General features: G+C 51.7%; 6 protein-coding genes across 6 annotated transcripts; 2 read left to right on the top strand and 4 right to left on the bottom strand.

Annotated features, from left to right (window-relative positions):
- Window positions 1-322: 322 nt before the first annotated feature.
- On the bottom strand, window positions 323-2,155 carry Z518_00692 (uncharacterized protein; the record flags this gene model as incomplete). The annotated part of the gene is made up of 1 exon (XM_013421294.1): window positions 323-2,155. One exon carries the CDS (start codon window positions 2,153-2,155, stop codon window positions 323-325), a length of 1,833 nt encoding a protein of 610 aa, XP_013276748.1.
- Window positions 2,156-2,709: 554 nt separating this feature from the next.
- Window positions 2,710-4,716, bottom strand: Z518_00691 (uncharacterized protein; the record flags this gene model as incomplete). Its single annotated transcript, XM_013421293.1, has 4 exons — window positions 2,710-2,742; window positions 2,795-3,872; window positions 3,921-4,527; window positions 4,578-4,716. The coding sequence occupies 4 exons, from the start codon at window positions 4,714-4,716 to the stop codon at window positions 2,710-2,712; spliced, it is 1,857 nt and encodes a 618-aa protein (XP_013276747.1).
- A 3,513-nt stretch (window positions 4,717-8,229) lies between these two features.
- On the top strand, window positions 8,230-12,016 carry Z518_00690 (uncharacterized protein; the record flags this gene model as incomplete). The annotated part of the gene is made up of 4 exons (XM_013421292.1): window positions 8,230-10,069; window positions 10,148-11,145; window positions 11,198-11,583; window positions 11,656-12,016. 4 exons carry the CDS (start codon window positions 8,230-8,232, stop codon window positions 12,014-12,016), a joined length of 3,585 nt encoding a protein of 1,194 aa, XP_013276746.1.
- Window positions 12,017-12,343: 327 nt separating this feature from the next.
- Window positions 12,344-14,293, top strand: Z518_00689 (uncharacterized protein; the record flags this gene model as incomplete). The annotated part of the gene is made up of 1 exon (XM_013421291.1): window positions 12,344-14,293. One exon carries the CDS (start codon window positions 12,344-12,346, stop codon window positions 14,291-14,293), a length of 1,950 nt encoding a protein of 649 aa, XP_013276745.1.
- A 425-nt stretch (window positions 14,294-14,718) lies between these two features.
- Window positions 14,719-16,875, bottom strand: Z518_00688 (uncharacterized protein; the record flags this gene model as incomplete). The annotated part of the gene is made up of 1 exon (XM_013421290.1): window positions 14,719-16,875. The coding sequence occupies one exon, from the start codon at window positions 16,873-16,875 to the stop codon at window positions 14,719-14,721; it is 2,157 nt and encodes a 718-aa protein (XP_013276744.1).
- An 815-nt stretch (window positions 16,876-17,690) lies between these two features.
- Window positions 17,691-19,126, bottom strand: Z518_00687 (O-acetylhomoserine (thiol)-lyase; the record flags this gene model as incomplete). The annotated part of the gene is made up of 2 exons (XM_013421289.1): window positions 17,691-17,955; window positions 18,006-19,126. 2 exons carry the CDS (start codon window positions 19,124-19,126, stop codon window positions 17,691-17,693), a joined length of 1,386 nt encoding a protein of 461 aa, XP_013276743.1.
- Window positions 19,127-19,202: the final 76 nt, after the last annotated feature.

The raw sequence follows: 19,202 nt of genomic DNA, 5'->3' as shown, positions 1-19,202 counted from the left end.
TCTGTATTTTGCGGGTCTCCCGGCACGGAGCTTCCCTTTGTCGGTAATGAAACTCACCCCCTGCCCAGCATATGAGAATTCTGTCGCGTAGAATAATTCTCACTTTGATCATTACTATATCATACCACACTATAAGTAAGGAGCGCTTCTAACCTCGTTCTCTGTATGTACATGTTCTCATAGACCGATCATGTTGATCCGTTTGCGTCTTCTCCCTGTCGAATCTCAACTGCAGTCCCTGTCTCATCAAGGCAAATCCGTTGCGAGGAAGGAAAACTGAAAAGAATTCTCAACCGACACAGGCACTCCGCAGGGTCCCTTTCTAACAATCCTGACTCCAATATAACTGGGCCATGCGCGGTAGGGTGTCAAAGGAGCTGAAATTTCCATCCGCGTGAACCCAGTCCGAGGTGTTGCCGGCCAAATACTGGGCCGCGGCATCGGTGAAGAAACTCGTCGCGTAGACATCCACCAAAGTGCTGTCTGAGATATCCGACACGGACACATTGGCTTGGACGTAGTGAGGCGTGTCGGCGTATCCCTGGTCGATGTGCACGATATTATCCCCGTCGGAACCCAAGTCGTCTTCGGTCACATATCCGAGCGTTTTCACGAGGGTCGTATCATTCACGGCTCGCTTGTAGACTTTGTCCGTCTGCATGTTCCGAAGCAAATTTTTGGCCGAGGACCATGGCGCTGTCATTCGTAGCCAGTAGTTTTGATACGGGTTGGTCTGGTAGGCGTTGTCGATGGTGAAGGGACCTTCCAGCAGATCGTAGCGGAAACCGCCAGTGTTGGTCAGGATGATTCTGGACATGTTGGTGCGTCGTGGGTCGACTACGACTTTGGGGAATACTTCGGTGGTCAGGTAGTGGAACAGACTTTGATTGGAACTGATCGGGACCCGGGTGAGATAATAGTTATTGGGGCAGCAGCCGAGTTTCTCGGTCAACTCGGGAATCGAATCGATAGACTTGGTGATGTTGTTGCTGATGGATTCCCCGAGGCTGGTATTGAATGTTTTCTCGGTAGTCGACGTGTGGAATTCAAAACTGTATCGGCTGAAATCGAGATATTGTCGAGAATAAGTCAAGTGCGATTGACGATTGGGGGTGACACCGGGGATCGGAGAAGGAGATTGAGAGATTGGGGTCCCGCGGCCTTGAGGCGATTGGGCTTGGGTGACAGTTTGGGGCAGGCCATTAATCGACACCCATCCCACCGTTTCACAATATCTTCCTGACGCGATTCCCACGGCGTTCGAATCAAAAACCACCGCATCACGGACGTGGCGGTGGCCTCCGAAAATTTGAATTGGGGTTGTGGGATGATGTTGTCGAATGGCACCGTAAATTAAGTTCCATTCGGTGGAGTTGCGAAGAGTGATGTGTCCCGCCACCAGGAACATGTCGATATCGGTTCGCTTGACTTGCTGCTGAAACCAAGGTTGTCTAACCGCATCCCCCACCGGGGTAACGACGGTGGCATTGCTGTTACCGGTGAAATTGAAGATGAAGGCAAATGACATGATTCTGATGCCGAATTTGGTCTTCCAGTACGCATATCGGTCGGAAAAGGGTCGGAGCTTTCCGGTGTCATTGAACTCCACATTGGAGGTGATGTAGCGACCGCCCCAGTGAGGAGCAAAGTTGCGGTAGGTGTCGTTGGCAATTTCGGTGGTGTAGAGTTCGTGATTCCCGACGGATAAGAGATCGTAGGGCAATTTTCGGAATATGGGCAGTGTGAGTTTCCCGTTGGGGGTGGTGGCGTCGCCAAAGCCCGTTCCATCGTGCAGATCACCCGAGTCAATCAGCAGCAGGTCCACTCCCAGGACGTCCGCCTTTGCTTTCATCTTCTGCACAAAATCCGCAAAGTCGCCATAGTCGGCGCTGTAGTTCTCATCCAGCAAATGACCCGCCAACCAGCCGTGAGTGTCTGTGGTGTGAAGAAAATTGATCTGACCCCAGTGCAAGTCTCGGATTGGCTGAGGAGGAGTTGGAAGAGCAGCGGGTTGGATTCGTTTGGCCAGGTCATGTCGTCTCATCAGGTCATGGTCGACATACCCGCCGAGGACGGGAGAAGTCCAATCATGGTCGTCACAGGAGCGAACAGGCTGGTGGAAAGCAGCGAGAGTGAGAAGGGAGGTCAGCAACATGGCAGGCAGTGGGAGAAGAGGAGCAGGATACACGAGATAGGAAAAAAGAGCTTGCACCGGAGGACGTGGACTGAGAACTATCGTTTTATCAGGCGATCAGTGGACATGACTGAGGCTCAGTCTGAGCGTTGGTAAAGCTTTCCTTCTGGAAAGAGCAGCGAAAAAGGCCGACCCAAACTTTAGACATAGAAGGTGATGATGCGGTTGGCTCGACCTGCAGGAATCGGTAGCATCGTCCATCTCCCAGAGCTCAAAGGTTCCCCACTGCCCTATAAGCATCAGGGCGGACGAGCTTGGAGCTGCTTAGTCCAGCTTGAACGGATCTGACTTTACGATGCACGGATGGAACGGTGGCTGGGCCAAGGACGAGATAAAACCAGGCACGAGGGGCAATTAATTGGGGAGAACAAGCTCGCAATCGGTTACACCAGCTACCGTATACCAAGAAAAATAACCCTGTCCACGTGGGTATGCAAGGCAGAGAGTGGGTCATTGAGATGGGCGAGATGGCCACCCCAGGACTTACCCAGGTCCCTCCGCGTGGCCCTGTCTGCCTAACAAATCACGGGGTTCACGGCATAAAGTCCCTGTTCTCACATTAGCCTCCAGACCATGTTCCCTTCGGGACAGTTCACTCACCTGATTCAGCACGGCACCTCTGATTAATTTCGCCTCGACATCCTCGTCGTCTTCCAGAAGCTTATCGATCTTGTGCACATCATCAATGGCCCAGAAATCCCGGAAGGCGTTCACCACTCCTTCACTATGCTTTTGAACCACATCATCATCCACTGCCGCAAAGCAAAGTCGGAAGTATTGCCATCCCTTCTCTTTCATGATCTCTGGCGTCGGACAAAAGATTGAACCAGGGCTGATCAAAATCAGATATGGTTCCGTCGTCATGAAAATCCAAAGGGCCCGAGCCAGTCGTTCGTGATCAACTCTGTCGAACAACGGATGAGTTTCATAGTGGGCCCGCATCCACAGGAACATGCCCGCCATCGGGTAAGCAAAATCGTACAATTGCGTCTTGTGAAGGACCTGGTAGTCGCCGTCATCATCATCATCCTCTGTCACGGACACGCTCGACCGTCGGTGTGCGTCTTGAATCAGGTATTTTCCATCTTCCAGAATCGAGCTCATCAATTGCATTCGTCGTTCATAGTTGCCACGAAGACCTTCCAACCATCGGACCCATCCATCCACCTTCCATCCACTGCCGTCTTTACTACCTCCTTTGCCGGCATCACCATTTGGTGACGGGCCCATAATGAGTTCCGCGATCAAGCTCTGCACAAACCCGCTAGGTTGTTGGGTGCTGGTCTCGGTGATACGTTGAATCCTCTCCACCACCTCGGGTTGAGCGGTGATCCAACCCAGTCGGCACCCAGGAGCCACCGTCTTGCTGAATGTGTCGAGTCGCACCACGCGTCCATCGACATCAATGGATAGGTATGAAGGCACGAGGCTGTCCAAGAAGGGAAAGCCGCCAGACCGGCCCCCCGAAGACACGTTGTAGTTGAATGATGCGTCCAGAGGGAAGTTGTCCGACACCGGCTCGCCCCGGGCCTTTGTGGAGAGCTCGTGGGCCGAGGGATATTGCAAGTACCAGTATGGGTCGTCTTCCACAATGATAACGTCGTACTGTTGGCACAAGGCGTAAATTTCCTTCCGTCTCTGGAGTGAGAGCAGTCCCGACGTGGGGTTTTGACCCATCCTATGGGAAGATTAGCAGTAGCCGTCGACGACGGATGGCAATTCTCACGTCACCGTGTACATCAGATGAGGTCTCTTGCCCTTGTTCTTATCCCAGTGTGCCATCACGTCTTCCAGACCGCCGGGTCCGTGAGCCATCATGCCCTCGTCATCGATGGCCACGGGGACAATGTTGAGTCCACGAGGTCGTGCAGCTTGGATGGCATTCATATAGGCAAACTCTTCACACAAGATCCCCTCGCGTTCCCGAATCCAGTCTCTTTCTTCATCCCACACGTTACTGAAGCATTCAATGGTTTTGGAAAACCCATCCGTCGATCCACAAGTCAAAATCACTTCCGGCCCGCCCTGATAAGGCACGTTCGGGTGCAAGTGGGTTTGGGTGAATGTTCGGATGAACGTGTAGAGCGGAGGGTATCCTTGTGCCGTGCCGTATTGAAGCGCCGTGGTCAAGTCAATCTTTCGCAGCACATTTGGCTCAGCCGAGTCGTGGGGAACGAGGACTCGAGAAGCCGCTGGCCCCTCTGAAAGGCGGGCTTGGCCCAGTTCGACCGAAGGAGGGTCAACAGGCCGATTAGGAGTCGGCTTGAACCTATCTGGAAGAGCGGTCGCGGCCTCCAAGGTATCGTAGGGGAAGTAGCCAGGATTGGGCAGACCTGAGAGCTATCAGTCGCGTGAATCTCTTCAAGCAGTCGGCCATGCTCACCTCCCGCGAGGTTTCCAATTCCGGGAATGGCAAAATACTTGTAGAATTGCTTCATCTTGCTGGCCGAGCGATTCTTGGTCACTCTCGAGTAGTGACAGGACAAGTCCTTGGGCGCAGGTTTCTCCATGGTGGCAGCCATTGCGGCGTCGAGATTGATCAATGTCCAGAATAGAGACGGAAATTTCAGTATAGAACCAGTCGTGCACACATCGATCTGGGGGGAAGAGCTCTAAAGTGGCAGAGGATGCGAAGGATCACCGACCTCGACCTGAATGGATCCGCTCTGATAAAATCCGATAAAGGAACTTCGATATCGATAAACGGGTCCAGCCAAAGCCACCGACTTACGGAGAACTCCCACCCGCTGGTTGGAGAGTATTAGTCAGCTACGCCGCCAGGCTGCGAGCTTGCGTCGCAAAGACCAAATCCGTCGCACAAGGAAATCTTTTACATTCAAGTTCTCATTCCATCGCCGCCATCACCATTACCATTTGTTCAGTCTATCGTCATACCCGAAACTCTCTTGGATCCCTCCCTTACTCCTGCGTCAGAGAATCGAAAATTCAAATTGCCGGTTCCCTCCTGATGACTCTCATCCACATGTCCCTGACGATGAATAGACCAGCACGGAACAAATTCCTAGGTTTGACTGGGGATGCAACGATGAATTCGAATTTCCGCCGAAGCTAAAGCCATCAGGTCGGCATGATTCCTTTACCCGGGCGAATTGTTATCATGACGAGAATGGGCCACACGTTATATCCACCTTAGTTCTGCCAGGAAGAAATAGCTGTTGAGGGTGTCTCTTGCCAGAGGGACATCTTTCAACATCATACCGATGACGGGACGCCATGTGCGCAGACTTTTCTTGATGATGACTTAAGGCAAGGCCGTCGGCGAGCTTCAAAGTTTTGGCGTGTTCGAGAGCTTAGCCGAGATCCTGGACCGGACTGGTGTGTTAATCATGATAGGCACGCCACGAGGTCGCACGAAGAGCCGAAGCTGTGATGTCGCTACGCGCAAGGCTCGATTCACCAAGTTAGCTTTGGTTAACATCAAGGAATGAGGACTTCGCACATACGTCTGGACCATGAGTTTCCGTCTCGGCATCTTTTTGGTTCGGTCCATGACGGATGAAAAGGCCCAAACATGTCCAATTGATCCTCTGTGCCAGGTCTGAATCTTTCTTCCACGACCTTCTTAGCCTCGCTGAGGCGATTTGGGAGTGTCAAGGCTCCAGTGCAATGTAGTTTTCACGTGGGAGAAAGAGCGACGCATTCCGTAACTCGACCAAAGTGTAAGCACGAGGATTGATCCTCCTGAAGAATAGTGCTGACTCGAGGAGGAAGTGAGCGGGACGAACTCACTTGTAACACTGTTCAATAAAATGTCGCCAGTCGGGCCAAATCACCGGTCATGAATCGGCTGAAATTGAAATGGTAAGAAAAGGTCCACGGTCGTTCCAGGTCCGCATTTCAAATGATACATTTGGAGGCACGCTGCCCACTTTGGTCGGAAGGAAGTTGAGTTGTTTCAACTGAATAAAACGCACTCACAATGATGACTGTACAGGGACTGGCGCCGACACCAATCACCATGTTTCCGTGAGTGTTGTCCCCTCCTTGCAACCGTATTGGAAAGTTTCAGCGTGCTAATGACTCTGAATGAAGATCCAATATCCCTTCCCCCCTTTCCCCAACAAACAAAGAGCCGAGTCATTGTCTTCCCATGGCCAATTTCAGGTTCGGATCCAACCTAGAAGAAAGTCGGATATGAGATCCCATCGATTTTGAGCAGGAGAGTTTCTTGGAAATTGATCTCGTACAAGCACCGATGGAATGATCGAGGGAAATAAATGTGGGAGGTACCAATATGCCGTCAAAGAAGACGTCGGTTGAGCCTAGCAGTCGAAGGCAATTCCTTTGCGGCCGTGATCGGGTCCCCCTTCAACACTCTGGTCATCGGCGGTGGGCCAGCTACTTTACAGACATCCTCATCTTCATCCTCTTTATCCTGGGTTAAATATCATCCAATTTCGGATCTTGACAGCATTTTGTACTTCCTTCCTGTGCAAACTGCACGACGCAGCCCCAGAATCATAGCGGTGCTTCACTCGACCTGATGTATACCGCAACGACATCAGACAGGATTTGTCAACACTTCTCGGTTGACCAGGGCTCCCAGCGGCTCGAATGGATATCTCAGCAACTTAGAATCCGAAAATGTTCGGTTGCAGGCCAAAACAGTTGGCCCTTGATGTTAACTGATGACATTTGCCCAGAGCCTACACTTACGGCCGGATCCTACAGTACCGACACATCCCGCACCCACAAAATTCTATTTTCCCAGTCCCATTCTATACGCGTTCGGGCAACCGAGAAGTTCAGCGAGAGTCAACACATCCCCTCAAACTTATTAACATAGCCACGTGGCAATTGACGCTCTGACGCCTAGGGAATACGAGATCTGTGATTGGAATTGATGCGTTCCCTTTTGGGAAGAGCTCCGAACCTCCATTCAAGGTTGTGATCGAGCCGAAAAAGGATGTTAGGGGACACCGAAATAGCTCCCAGACTCTCTCGTGGCCGCAAGATGTGATAGGGCGCCACCAGCAAAGGCAGCATCCCAATACCCAGGATTAAGAGCTTACAGCTTTGAAAAGGGCATACTGCAAAACATCGAGTATGTTCGCCGACAGAAGCGAAAGGAGCTTCAACGACGAATGGTTACTGAAATCTAATAAGTAATTCCAATTGCAATTCGGTCTCTAGTATAACCTCGTCAACTATCGGAGAAATTCAAAAGGAAAAGGCTTTTGGAGGGATCTACAGTATGACAAGATGCTCCAATTCACTTTTGACGATCTGTCTCAAGGCTATGGGCTGTGACGAAAGTTCGTCGGCTTGATGCTGTCTCATCTAATCTAGAGATGTTAAGCACCCCTTGCGGCTTGCCACCATTGCAACAACCGCAGTCATGAGCTGGCTGCCGGACCCTTGTTCTCTGAGTGAATACGTGTCAAGTTTCCCTGTCCATTGGCACGTTATTCTGGATTTATTTTGCTATGTAGGGCGACACATGCCAATCGCGTATTCCCACCAGAAGTTTTTGCTGGTTTTCTGGAGAACTCTCCAAAAGCCGAAGCTACGGCATTTTCCCCCCCCCCCCTATATGCTCACATCGTTCTAATGGGTTTGTTTCGATTTCGTTCAAACACACAAAACTCATTCCTTTACCTCGACTACGCAGGATTACATCTACCTATCAACCCGTCTTGGATTCGGCTGGGGCAATAATGGCAGCCCTGACAGGGAGCACTCTTCCGAGGGCCTCCAGGCGTAGGAGCTAGGCAATGATCCCAATGACAGCGAGGCAGTCCATACAGCATCGACGAATCGCGCTTTGATGCCAGCTTCCTGGCTTGGCATGTTTGTCCGAATGTCGTTTGACGGCGGTCTTTCCTCCCTTCCTATCCTGATTGGTCAGTCAAGCTGCCGCCAAGCGCGGCTCAACTGTTTGCTTCCCTCCGGTGGTTGGCCGGAGACTGCCAGATATCTGGCACCTGCGTCGGGCACATGTTAGATATTACAGTCATGGCCGAACCTTTTCTTCTCATCTTCTCAAGTCAGAATGCACTGGCTCATACGGCAATATGGAAGTTGTCATTCAAGGAGTGCCTGAACGTACGACCCAAAAGCAGCTGAGAGACTATTTCCGTCCCGTTTGCGATCACCTCTCAATCGATGATTGGGATTGCCAGAAAAAGAAGAACAAGCCATTCGCTTCGTTGACATTTCTCAGCCGCGAAGATGGCCAAAAGTTCTGTTCTCGCCATGGATCCTCAAGAAATGGTCTTCATGGTAGTCCTATCCCGAGCCGGACACCCCTCTTCTTCAAAGGCCTGCCATTGTTCTGCAGCCCAGGCTGCAAAAAACCCGATATTCACATGTTAAAGAGCCTAGAAATGGAAGCAAAGACGCGGCAGAAAAAGAGACATTTGGAACAAAACATGTCTACTACAGTGTCGAGCATAAGGGATGTTCCTCTCAAACTCAGATCTATACTATGCGGTCTCTGGGAATATCAGGGCTCGAACCTGGTTTTCATGGCTCACTCGAACTGGATAGGTAAAACGGTAAAGGTCGGCGCGAGAAAGATCACTGTCCACGTGGGCCCAGGTCATCGTATTGATATACCCTTCTCAACCATACAGGCCATCGTACTTGAGAACTCCCTCCAATATGCGATTACCCTTACGTTGACCGAGGCACCATATTCCTTCCGCAACATAGACATTGGAAGCACAACTCCACTCTCGGATACGGCTTCTCTCATTCAACCCATGAGGCAATTGAACCTACGGAGTGGTCCGAGCCGGGCCAGAGTTCCTGGGTTGGACTCGGCCCATGAAGCGATTGCCGGGAGCTGCTTAGTCTATCGGCTTGTCCTCGAAACCACTGACGAGCATGTCGATTTATTGAGCAATGTTCGCGGGATACCGCCCATAGTCCGGCACCATGTCCAAGTCCATGCCCCTGATCGGCTGCACGCATCACAAATATGTGAATTGGTTGAGGTGCTCGAGGATAGTTACGTTCAAATTCCGTTTGTGGTCAAATACCAACTCCAGAGACTTGCGCAAAATAGCTTTCTTCCACCGAGGGTGGTACTAGCTCTGTTGCCGGAAGTCGCAAACCTTTTGAGCGACGGCAAGATTCCTTGCTGGGTCAGTGCAATACGACTATTATTCCAGCAACTTCCTTTCCCGGGGGTTGAAACAGAATCCGGCGATTTTCAGGTCGATACCTTGATATCTCTGCTGATAAAGAATGCAGCACAGTCGGACAACCGAGACCACTATGAAGATGATTCCCGTCGCTCTGAACAAATGGCTCGGATCCACCGAGTCACCGTCACTCCGGCTGGTATTTACCTGTACGGCCCAGACTGGGAGAGCAAAAATCGCGTTCTCAGAAAATACCCGGCAAATCACGACTACTTTTTAAGAGTCCAATTTTGTGAAGAAGATGGCTCCCAAGTACGATTTAACCCCGACGTCTCGAATAAAATCATTTTTCACGATAGATTCAAGAAGATCTTGAATCATGGTATCAGAATCGGCGGGAGACGGTTCTCATTTTTAGGCTTCTCCCATTCTTCGCTCCGGCAGCAGTCATGCTGGTTCATGGCCCCGTTTCTCTACAACGGACTCACCCTGTCCGACCGCATGCTCATCCGAAATTTGGGCGATTTTTCGCACATCCGCTGTACCGCCAAATGCGCCGCCAGGATCGGTCAAGCGTTCTCCGAGACACCGACGGCCATCAGGCTTGCTCCGGGAGTCGCACAACGAATGAATGATGTGGAGCGTAATGGGCGAGTGTTCAGCGATGGAGTGGGGACCGTGTCAATGTCGGTTCTGCGACGGATCTGGGCCGGGCTTCCGTCCACCAGAAAATTTAAACCAACTGTGTTTCAAATTCGATACTCAGGTATGCATGATCTCGGTGCTGGAGAATTATATGGCTCGACTTGGACGTGAAGAAAAAATGATGCTAACCGCTGGGTAGGAGCTAAGGGAATGATTGCCTTGGACAGTCGTCTTCGAGGCGAAGCGATGTTCCTCCGTCCATCCATGATCAAATTCGGGGGATCATCTTCAACTGACATTGAAATCTGTGGCGGAGCCTACAAGCCCCTTCCATTTTTCCTAAATCAACAAAGCATCAAGATACTCGAGGACATGGGAGTGAAAGATGAATTCTTCTTCCATCATCAAAAAAAGGAAATCGATCGTCTGAGACGGGTTAATTCGAGCTCGAAACACGCTTCGGAATTCCTCAAGTCGCAAGGCATTGGGGATCGGATCCAACTGCCCTGGTTCGTCCAAAAGCTGAAAACGATGAATCTCTCCTTCCAACAGGACAGCTTCTTACGAGACGTGCTGGAGATTGCCATCCTGGTCGAACTTCGTGCACTGAAATACAAGGCAAGAATACCCGTAAAGGATGGATATACCCTTTTCGGCATCATGGATGAGACTCGAATCCTTAACGAGGGCCAAATCTTTTGTATTGTCGAGGATGACGACGGCGTGAGGGTCATCACCGGCGACAATATTCTTATCACACGTTCTCCCGCTCTTCACCCGGGCGATATTCAGCGGGTAAATGCTGTCTCGGTACCATCCGACTCTCCATTGATGCAGCTTCGGAATTGCATATGCTTCAGCCAGAAGGGCGCAAGGGACCTACCAAGTCAGCTTGGTGGCGGCGATCTCGATGGAGACCTCTATCAAATCTTGTTTGACCGTCGGGCAACACCCAAAGAGACGTTTCCGGCCGCCCAATACCCAAAACAAAATCCGATCGATCTCGGCCGACCTGTCAACCGCGAGGATATGACCGATTTCTTCATCGAATTCATGGAGACCGATCAGCTGGGTCGGATCTCCAATCAGCATAAAATCTTTGCGGACCAGAAGAAACTTGGTACCCGGGATCGCGACTGCTTGACACTGGCAGAGATGGCTTCCACAGCAGTGGATTTTTCAAAGAGTGGAATACCGGTAAGTTCAAGTCCCGGAGGACCGACGCAACATGTGCTGAGGAAAACGATAGGTTGATATGACCAAACTCCCCAGATCGAATAGATATCGACCTGATTTTATGGCGCCAGGACCGTACTGCGTAGTGGAGAAGGGCCAGCCTCTTTCGTTTGACGCTTTCCCAGAAAACGACAATCGAGACGACGAGGATGAGGATGATACTCCCAGATATAGGTATTACGAAAGTGACAAGATCCTGGGGAAGTTATATCGCGCCATCGACGAGCAAGAGATCTTATCCGACATTCGGCAGCGAGAAGTAGTGTACGCGAATGGAACAGGGACGCCAGAGAGCCGTCGTACCACGGTGTTGCACACTATCTGGGCTCACGTTCAGGATCAGTGCCGCCTTTTCCAATGGATGCATCATCTTGAGGTGGCACGAGGTATCCGTGACGAGTACGTTTCAATGACCGCATCTTCTTCGATACACATGGAGCTTCAGAACTGACCTCGGGCCGAAATATCTAGGTACGAAGAGTGTATCCAGAATATTGCATACGAATATAGCAACCAACCCTCTCCCCCCCTGACCGAGCGTGAAGTCTTCATAGGCAATATTCTCGGGAGGACCGGTGCACAAGCGAAAAAGCAACATGAGTGGTCAGTGAAAATGAAAGAACGTTTCAATGATGAGCTCAACTATATCGTCAACCGCATAGTCAAAGACGGCCCAAACAAAGCCCAAGAGAGTCTCGAGAGGAGTATGGCATGCTTGCAAGTGGCGTTGGAGAAAGACCTCGGTGGCTCCAAGAGAAGGGAGAATCTGGTCAGTTTCGGCTACGTTGCTGCCGCTATTTGTTTGAAGGAAATGGAGCGAATGTTTGGATAGAAATGAGACTCATCTTGCGATGAGCAAAGGGGAAAAGGGGATTCAGCGAGTCACAGCCTTGACTTGGTCCACGTGATCTCGATGCGTTTTGCAACCAATCGAATATCTAAACCGTTTTGGGCAGCTCGTCCAGTGGCCGACTCGTAAGCCTGTGTCGCTTCCGACCTCCTTACCTCAATCCATTGTTGGCGCATATGGTGTTTGCTGGCAGCACATCTCTTATTCTCGTCGCAATGCTCTAATTCCAATAAAGAAGCACCATTGTTTGCTGTTTCACCATCCCACTTTCCGTGATTGTCCTGGCGTCTCCCTTCCACACTTCTCACCATGGTCTCGGCCTACCGTGACGAGGAGGAGACTCTTGTCTCTGACATTCCTGCTCTGACCGACGAAGAACCTGACAACGATACCGACAGTCGGGATTTCCATATACGAAATGCCTCCGAGTCCTCTGGAACAGCGCTTCCGATTCCCGTCTGGCTCCGTGAGTCTGCCAGCTCGTTTAAATACCAATGGATCCCATTACCCATTCGAAAAACCTGCCGAGCAGTTGTCACCTGGATCAAAGGACCGGTGCCTCCTCAGGTCCTCAAAATCGAGCCTATATTTCCCAAAATACAACAAGCGCCTATTAGACTGTTGGATAAATATGCCCCTAAGAAAAAACAACGGATTATACTGCTGGTCGCACTCTACGCATGCTGGTTTTTGACATGGTCTCTTATGCTTCAACATCACTCTACATCAGGCTTTATCAAGGGATATGGTCGGCCTCAAAATCTTTGGTGTGGCGCCAGTTTTTGGAATGAAGACAACGGCTGCGGACTAAACGGAAACCAATGCCGGCCATTCTCTTCAGCCCATTTGGCTTTCCGATGTCCTGCGAATTGCAAAAGCACTCATTTATTGGAAGAACATATGGTGGGAAACAAATCACTGAGATACGAAGGATTGGTGGTTGGAGGACCAGACCCCCAAGATCCAGATTCAATGCCGGTCTATCGGGCGGACAGTTTCATTTGTCAGGCTGCCATCCATTCCGGCATCATTACGGACGCAAATGGAGGCTGTGGAGTGGCGACGCTGGTCGGTTCTCATACCAATTTCCACTCGAGCAAGGCCCATGGCATTGAAAGTACTGAGTTTCCGGGAACTTTTCCTCGATCCTTCACGTTTCCACGACTGTCATCGTCTCAAGCGAAATGTCCTACAGATTCCCGATGGCCTCTCTTCGTCGTCACCGCCGTCGCACTGGTCGTTTTGTCCATCTTCACCACCTCTCCCGCCGTATTCTTCTTCAGCGCGTTTGTCATCTTGTTCTTCCACGTCGGCTTGGTGTCGGATCCACCCAACACGGCCAACTTCTACGAAGCTGTCAGTAAACTTTTGGAAAGACTCCTCCCCGCAGCGTTCATCTCTCATATACTCTATCGGACTTCCGCGGTTCCTCTCCTGAGAGGCCTGACGGCCCAGATCGAAAAGACCGTTCTCTATCTTGGATTCTGCTTCATCGGAGCCCTGAACAACTACACCTTTGCCCCCTTGATTCCAATCGAAAGATTGACGCCCCACGACCTCGATCAGCCCGGTGCACCATTGGCCCTAGCCGTCATCGTCGCGATCATCCTGGTAATTGTGTTAAGTCAAATCCATTGGATCCGCGTCTCCGGAAACATGCCCAAATACCTCGCCCTCTACGCGACCATGGCGCTCACCCTTGTCATCCTTCTCGTCCTACCAGGCCTCCGTCTCCGAATCCATCACTACATCCTCGCCCTCCTCTTCATACCCGGCACCGGCTTCCAAATCCGCCCTTCCCTCGTGTACCAAGGCCTCCTGCTCGGCCTTTTCATCAACGGCGTTGCTAGATGGGGTTTCGCATCCATCATCCAAACACCCGTAGCCCTAGGTGAATCTGGCTCCGGCGGCGACGGCAGCTCGTCCTGGTGGGGCGCCAAGTCTCCCAACGTCACTGCCGTCGTTGCGCCCGACGCATCGAACATAACGTTCAATTGGGGTCCCCTGCCCCGCGACACGGGGGTGGATGGTATAAGTATCCTCATCAACGATGTTGAACGCTGGCGTGGATACACAGACGATGAACTCTACTGGGACCAAGAGGAAGTGACGATCAAGCGGCACAAGAGAGAAATCGACGGTGGCGAGCCTGAATTTTTCCGGTTTGCGTATATGAATGGGAACAATGCGGGTAGGTACAGTAAAGTTGGTATTTGGGACGAAAAGGGTATGTGGCATGATATACCGGGGGCGAACTGAAATGATGAATTGTGATGTGATTGATGATTTTATATATGCGTGCCTAGGTACATTAGATTATTATAGCACCTTATACACTATATTGTGTGCATTGGACCTTGGTCCGTCCGGAAGGGACGGACAAACAGGCAGCCAGGCATGGAGAATTCTGAATATACTTTTCCATCTTGTCACGAATCACGGTATAAATTTGATGTCCACATTATCTTTTCATGGACATGATGTACATACAGTGCCTTAAATTCAACCGTGAAGTGCCGAATACGTCTTGTATTAGTACCGGCATGCAATGCAATGCGATGCTATACCATGAACGTTCCTCACCGAGCAGGTTGTATGTTTATCTCTTGTAATACATCCAATCTCCCATCCCATTCCTTGCATGTTCCCATGCTCGAGCTCTCACGGATGATCAGAATAAGACTCTACAACTTCGCCTTAACAGCTCCGGTCTTTTCCCCCTCGAGCGCCTCAGCGTACAACTCATCCAGTACACCTCGATACTCCTTCGCTGCTACCGGCCTCTTCAGCTTCAAGGTGGGCGTGAGAAGTTCGTTCTCGATACTAAATGGCTCAATGTACAACCTGATATTGCGCACGCGTTCGTAACCGGCGAATTTCTTCTTGCGTCCAGCCTTGTCGAGATCCTTGAGCACGGCGGCTTTGATCTTGGGGTCATCGCATGCAGCTTGGATCGCTTTCATATCAGCTTCTGAAATTTTGCGGCCGAGGACTCGGGAGGCGAAGGTCGCGAAGACGTCGGGTTGGACGCCGAAGATGCCGACGAGGAACGTCTGCACGCTATCGCCATGCACGAAGGCTTGGGCGAGATATGATAAAGAAGACAAATAGACGCCCTCGATGCGCTCGGGGGAAATGTATTCGCCTTGGGCGAGTTTGAGGACGTTCTTACGACGGTCGATGATGCGGAAGCGCCCGAGCTCGTCGACGCTGCAGATGTCCCCGGTCTTGAACCAGCCGTCTTCCGTGAAGGCCTTGGCCGTCTCTTCTTCGTTCTTGTGGTAGTTTTTGAACACCGCGGCGCCGCGAAGCAAAAGCTCGCCGCGCGGATATGGCTGGTCTTCTACGGTATAGTCCATGTCCGGCACGCTGAGGAGGCAGGCTTCCTGGCAGGGTACGACACCGCCACAGTTGCCTACGGAGAAGTCGTCGGCTGGTTGGGTCAGTGCCAATGCGTAGGTTTCTGTCAGGCCGTATCCTTGAAATACGCGCGCGGAGAAAACGACGCGGAGGAATTGTTGAAGGGATGGGTCCAGAGGCGCGGAACCGGAGACCAGGTTTTTCGCTCGGTCCAGCCCCATGGCCACGGCCACCTTACGGCCCCAGATTCTGTCGTATACAGCGTGATATTGGGTGGGAGTGGGAGGAGTGGCGTCTTTGGATTTCGGGGTCGGGTTGGCATTTGCCAGTTTCGTTTTGACAATGTATCGGCTCAACACACCCTTGAAGCCCGGCTGTTCAACTGTCTGAGCTTTGATGGCTCCTCCGAAACGGTTGAACAGTCGAGGAACCGAGGCGAAAGTGGTGGGACGAAGAAGTTTGAGGTCATCCACCAGTTCCTGGACGTTGCCGTGGAAATAACCGACTCGAGCGCCTAGCCAGAGAGCCGAGTGTTCGAGAAGTCGACCGTAAATGTGTGCCAATGGGAGATAACTGCACGCGACCGCATCGTTGTCTAGTGGTGAGGCGCACAGGGAGGAAGAAGTGGCCGCTACCGTCATCGCGTGGGTGAGCACGACGCCCTTCGGAGGCCCCGTCGTCCCGGAAGTGTAGTTTATCGTGACCACATCGGATGGTTTGGGTGGGTTATATGGTCGATTCAAGGAGGCTCCCAACTTTTCCACCGTCTCCAAGGAATAGATTTTCAGACCGGCTTCTGCCGCCATCCTGTCGAGCAGGGCTTGTTTGGACAATTCGGGTTTTTCATTGCGGCCCGGTTCGAGAGGATCGAGAACCACCAGGAATTTGAGATTTGGGAGTCGGCGTTTTAATTGGAGAAGGGTGGGAACGTGAGGTAAGGAACAAGCGACCGAGGCGAGATCCGCGTGCCCAATGATATATTCTGACGCGTCAGGGCCCAGGCTATCGTACAGAGAGACCGAGAACAGCGACTGAGATGTGCAAGCCAGATCCGTCAATTGCCATTCTGGTCTGTTTTGACACCAAAGGCCGACTCCATAGTTGGCACCGGTGATCCCTTCTCGGGCATGCAGTTCAACCAGACCGACGCCGTAGTCTTTCCTTCTCTTCTGAACGGTCTCATAGTCCAGCCATTCATAAGGGCCATATGTATTTTTCGCCGAGTCGTACGGTCGGTAACCTAAACAGGGAGCGTGAGGATATCTCTCCGCCGCCCACTCAAACATGTCGTGCGCAGTCTGCAGGGAGGGATCGAGAGTTTCGAGGACTCCATCCCGGCACTTGTGATGTCGATAGACCGCCGTTCGGCCAGGTTTCTGAGAACCTGGAAGAGTGATTGAATATGGCTGACCCTTGGGAGGTGGCTTGTAGTATTCGTCTGCCGTTTGTATGAGGAGTGATTTCGAGGAGAATAGCGGCATGGTGGAAGGGGGGGGCACTCAACCCAAAATCTACTCCAGATACGATCGAGTCGAGAGAAGAGGGAAAGGAGGACAGGGAGAATGTGTCAGATTCTTTTGATTAATATGAGTCTTGGGGCAGGGACCGGGAATGAGATGCTCGGCGAGAGGATCAAGAGGATCAAGCTGGGGACAACAACAATGCAGACAAATCAATCAGAAAAGACGTCATGTCACGCTCCCCTTTATTTTCTTGGTGGATGGTGGTGAATGGTCAAAGCGCGGAGAGACAAATGCTGAGCTTTTGCCGACATCGCAATGCACGCGACCCAAAAAACATTCCAGCTTCACAGAGAGGATGGTCGTTGCGAGTAATTGCGCCGTCGCCGCCGGTGCCTCGGCAATCAATGGCCATGCACCGTCTAAGATCTCACTCTCATGCTGGAGATCAAGTTTGTTACGGAGTATCGGAGAAGCCGAGGCTGACATGACAGCTGACTGTTGGCTCATCTCACAATACGAGAAGCGGAGTGAGGGTTGGAGATGATGGAAAGGAGCATACGTTCTGATGGTATGTATACGAAGATGCGTAAGGATACATGATCTGAAATCACCTTTTTGTTTCGGGAGCATGTGAAAATCTTCATTGCCCGGCAATTAGACAGAGCACTCATTGGACCACCAAAGAGCCCCGGAGATGAAGTCCAGTGCGCAGTCTCTTCTTTCTCCCCATTGTATCTTGTTCCCGAATTTATGGCGATGCCGTCGTCTAGAGATTCGGTCCTGTATTGTGAAAGACCATCGTCAGGGTTTATTCATTCCACTGGGTAATGAAATCAGGTTGCCCCACTGAGTGTAGCATCAGCCCCCGGCTTCGCGTTCGCTGTGGCATTGTCGGTATTGGCCTTTGCGTCTGGACGAGCAGCATCGCTGGCGGCGAAGCTCTGCTCAAAGTCGTGTATGATGTCGTCAATGTGTTCAATGCCCACGGAGATTCGGATCATGTCTTCCGTCACTCCGGAATCCAGTCGTTCTTGTTCGCTGAGTTGTTCGTGCGTGGTGGACCATGGATGGATCGCCAACGTCTTCGCATCGCCCACACTTGAAATGGAATGTTAGCATTGAAGAATTCGTGACCGACACCCACTTACTTTGCCAGATTGGAAATCATCTTGAAGTTATCCACCACCTGAGCACCTGCTTCAGCTCCGCCTTTGATTCCAATGGACATGACTCCCCCCGAACCCCGGGGAAGATATTTCTTCGCGAGGAGATGATGAGGATGACTCTCCAGTCCGGGATACGACACCCACGCCACGTTGTTGTGTCCCTCGAGCCATTTGGCCAGTTTCAAGGCATTGTCCGCATGTCGTTCGCATCGCAAACTCAAGGTCTCGACGCCCAGGATGAATTGCTGCGCATTGAAGGGCGACATGCAGGACCCCAGATCACGCAGAATTTCCACCCGCACGCGAATCGTAAAGGCCAAGGGCCCAAATGTATCCACAAACTTCAGGCCGTGATAACCCGGGGCCGGGTCGTTGAATTGGGGGAATCTCTTTGCATTCGCCTTCCAGTCGAACTTCCCCGAATCGACCACCATGCCCCCGATGGAGGTGCCGTGGCCACCGATCCATTTGGTAGTGCTATGGACCACGATGTCGGCGCCATGCTTGATCGGTTGACAAAAATATCCGCCCGCACCGAAGGTATTGTCGACCACCAACGGCACCCCCTTGGCGTGGCAGACTTTGGCAATGCCTTCAAAGTCTGGAACATTGTATCGTGGATTGCCAATGGTCTCCACATACACGGCCTTGGTCTTGTCATCGATCGCCTTTTCAAAATCTTCGGGAGTCTCCGAGGTCAAGAATTGGGTCTGGATGCCCAGCCGGGGAAACATGACCTTGAATTGATTGTAGGTACCTCCATACAGATTGGACGTCGAGACGATGTTGTCGCCGGCGTGGGCGAGAGCCGTGATGGTCATGAACTGGGCCGACTGACCAGATGAAGCCGCAACAGCGGCAATGCCCCCTTCGAGAGCGGCGATTCTCTTCTCCAGCACATCCACCGTCGGGTTCATGATCCGGCTGTAAATGTTTCCAAATTCTTTGAGCCCAAACAACTTGGCCCCATGCGCCGAATCGTTAAAGGTGAAGGAGGTTGATTGGTAGATAGGCACGGCCCTGGATTTGGTGTGGGGGTCGGGAGCCTGTCCGGCGTGGACCTGGAGGGTCTCGAACTTCGGGGCATAGTCGTCGGATCCCATGATGGAGGAGCAGGAGTTCGAAGCCGCACGACCGGGGTAGGCGAGGGTTCGGGGGGAGGGGAAATGAGCAGTTAGG

This window comes from Rhinocladiella mackenziei (genome assembly GCF_000835555.1).
Source record: "Rhinocladiella mackenziei CBS 650.93 unplaced genomic scaffold supercont1.1, whole genome shotgun sequence".
Classification (NCBI taxonomy): Eukaryota; Fungi; Ascomycota; class Eurotiomycetes; order Chaetothyriales; family Herpotrichiellaceae; genus Rhinocladiella; species Rhinocladiella mackenziei.
Note: the sequence above shows the minus strand (reverse complement) of the source record. Positions and strands in the feature narration are given on the sequence as shown.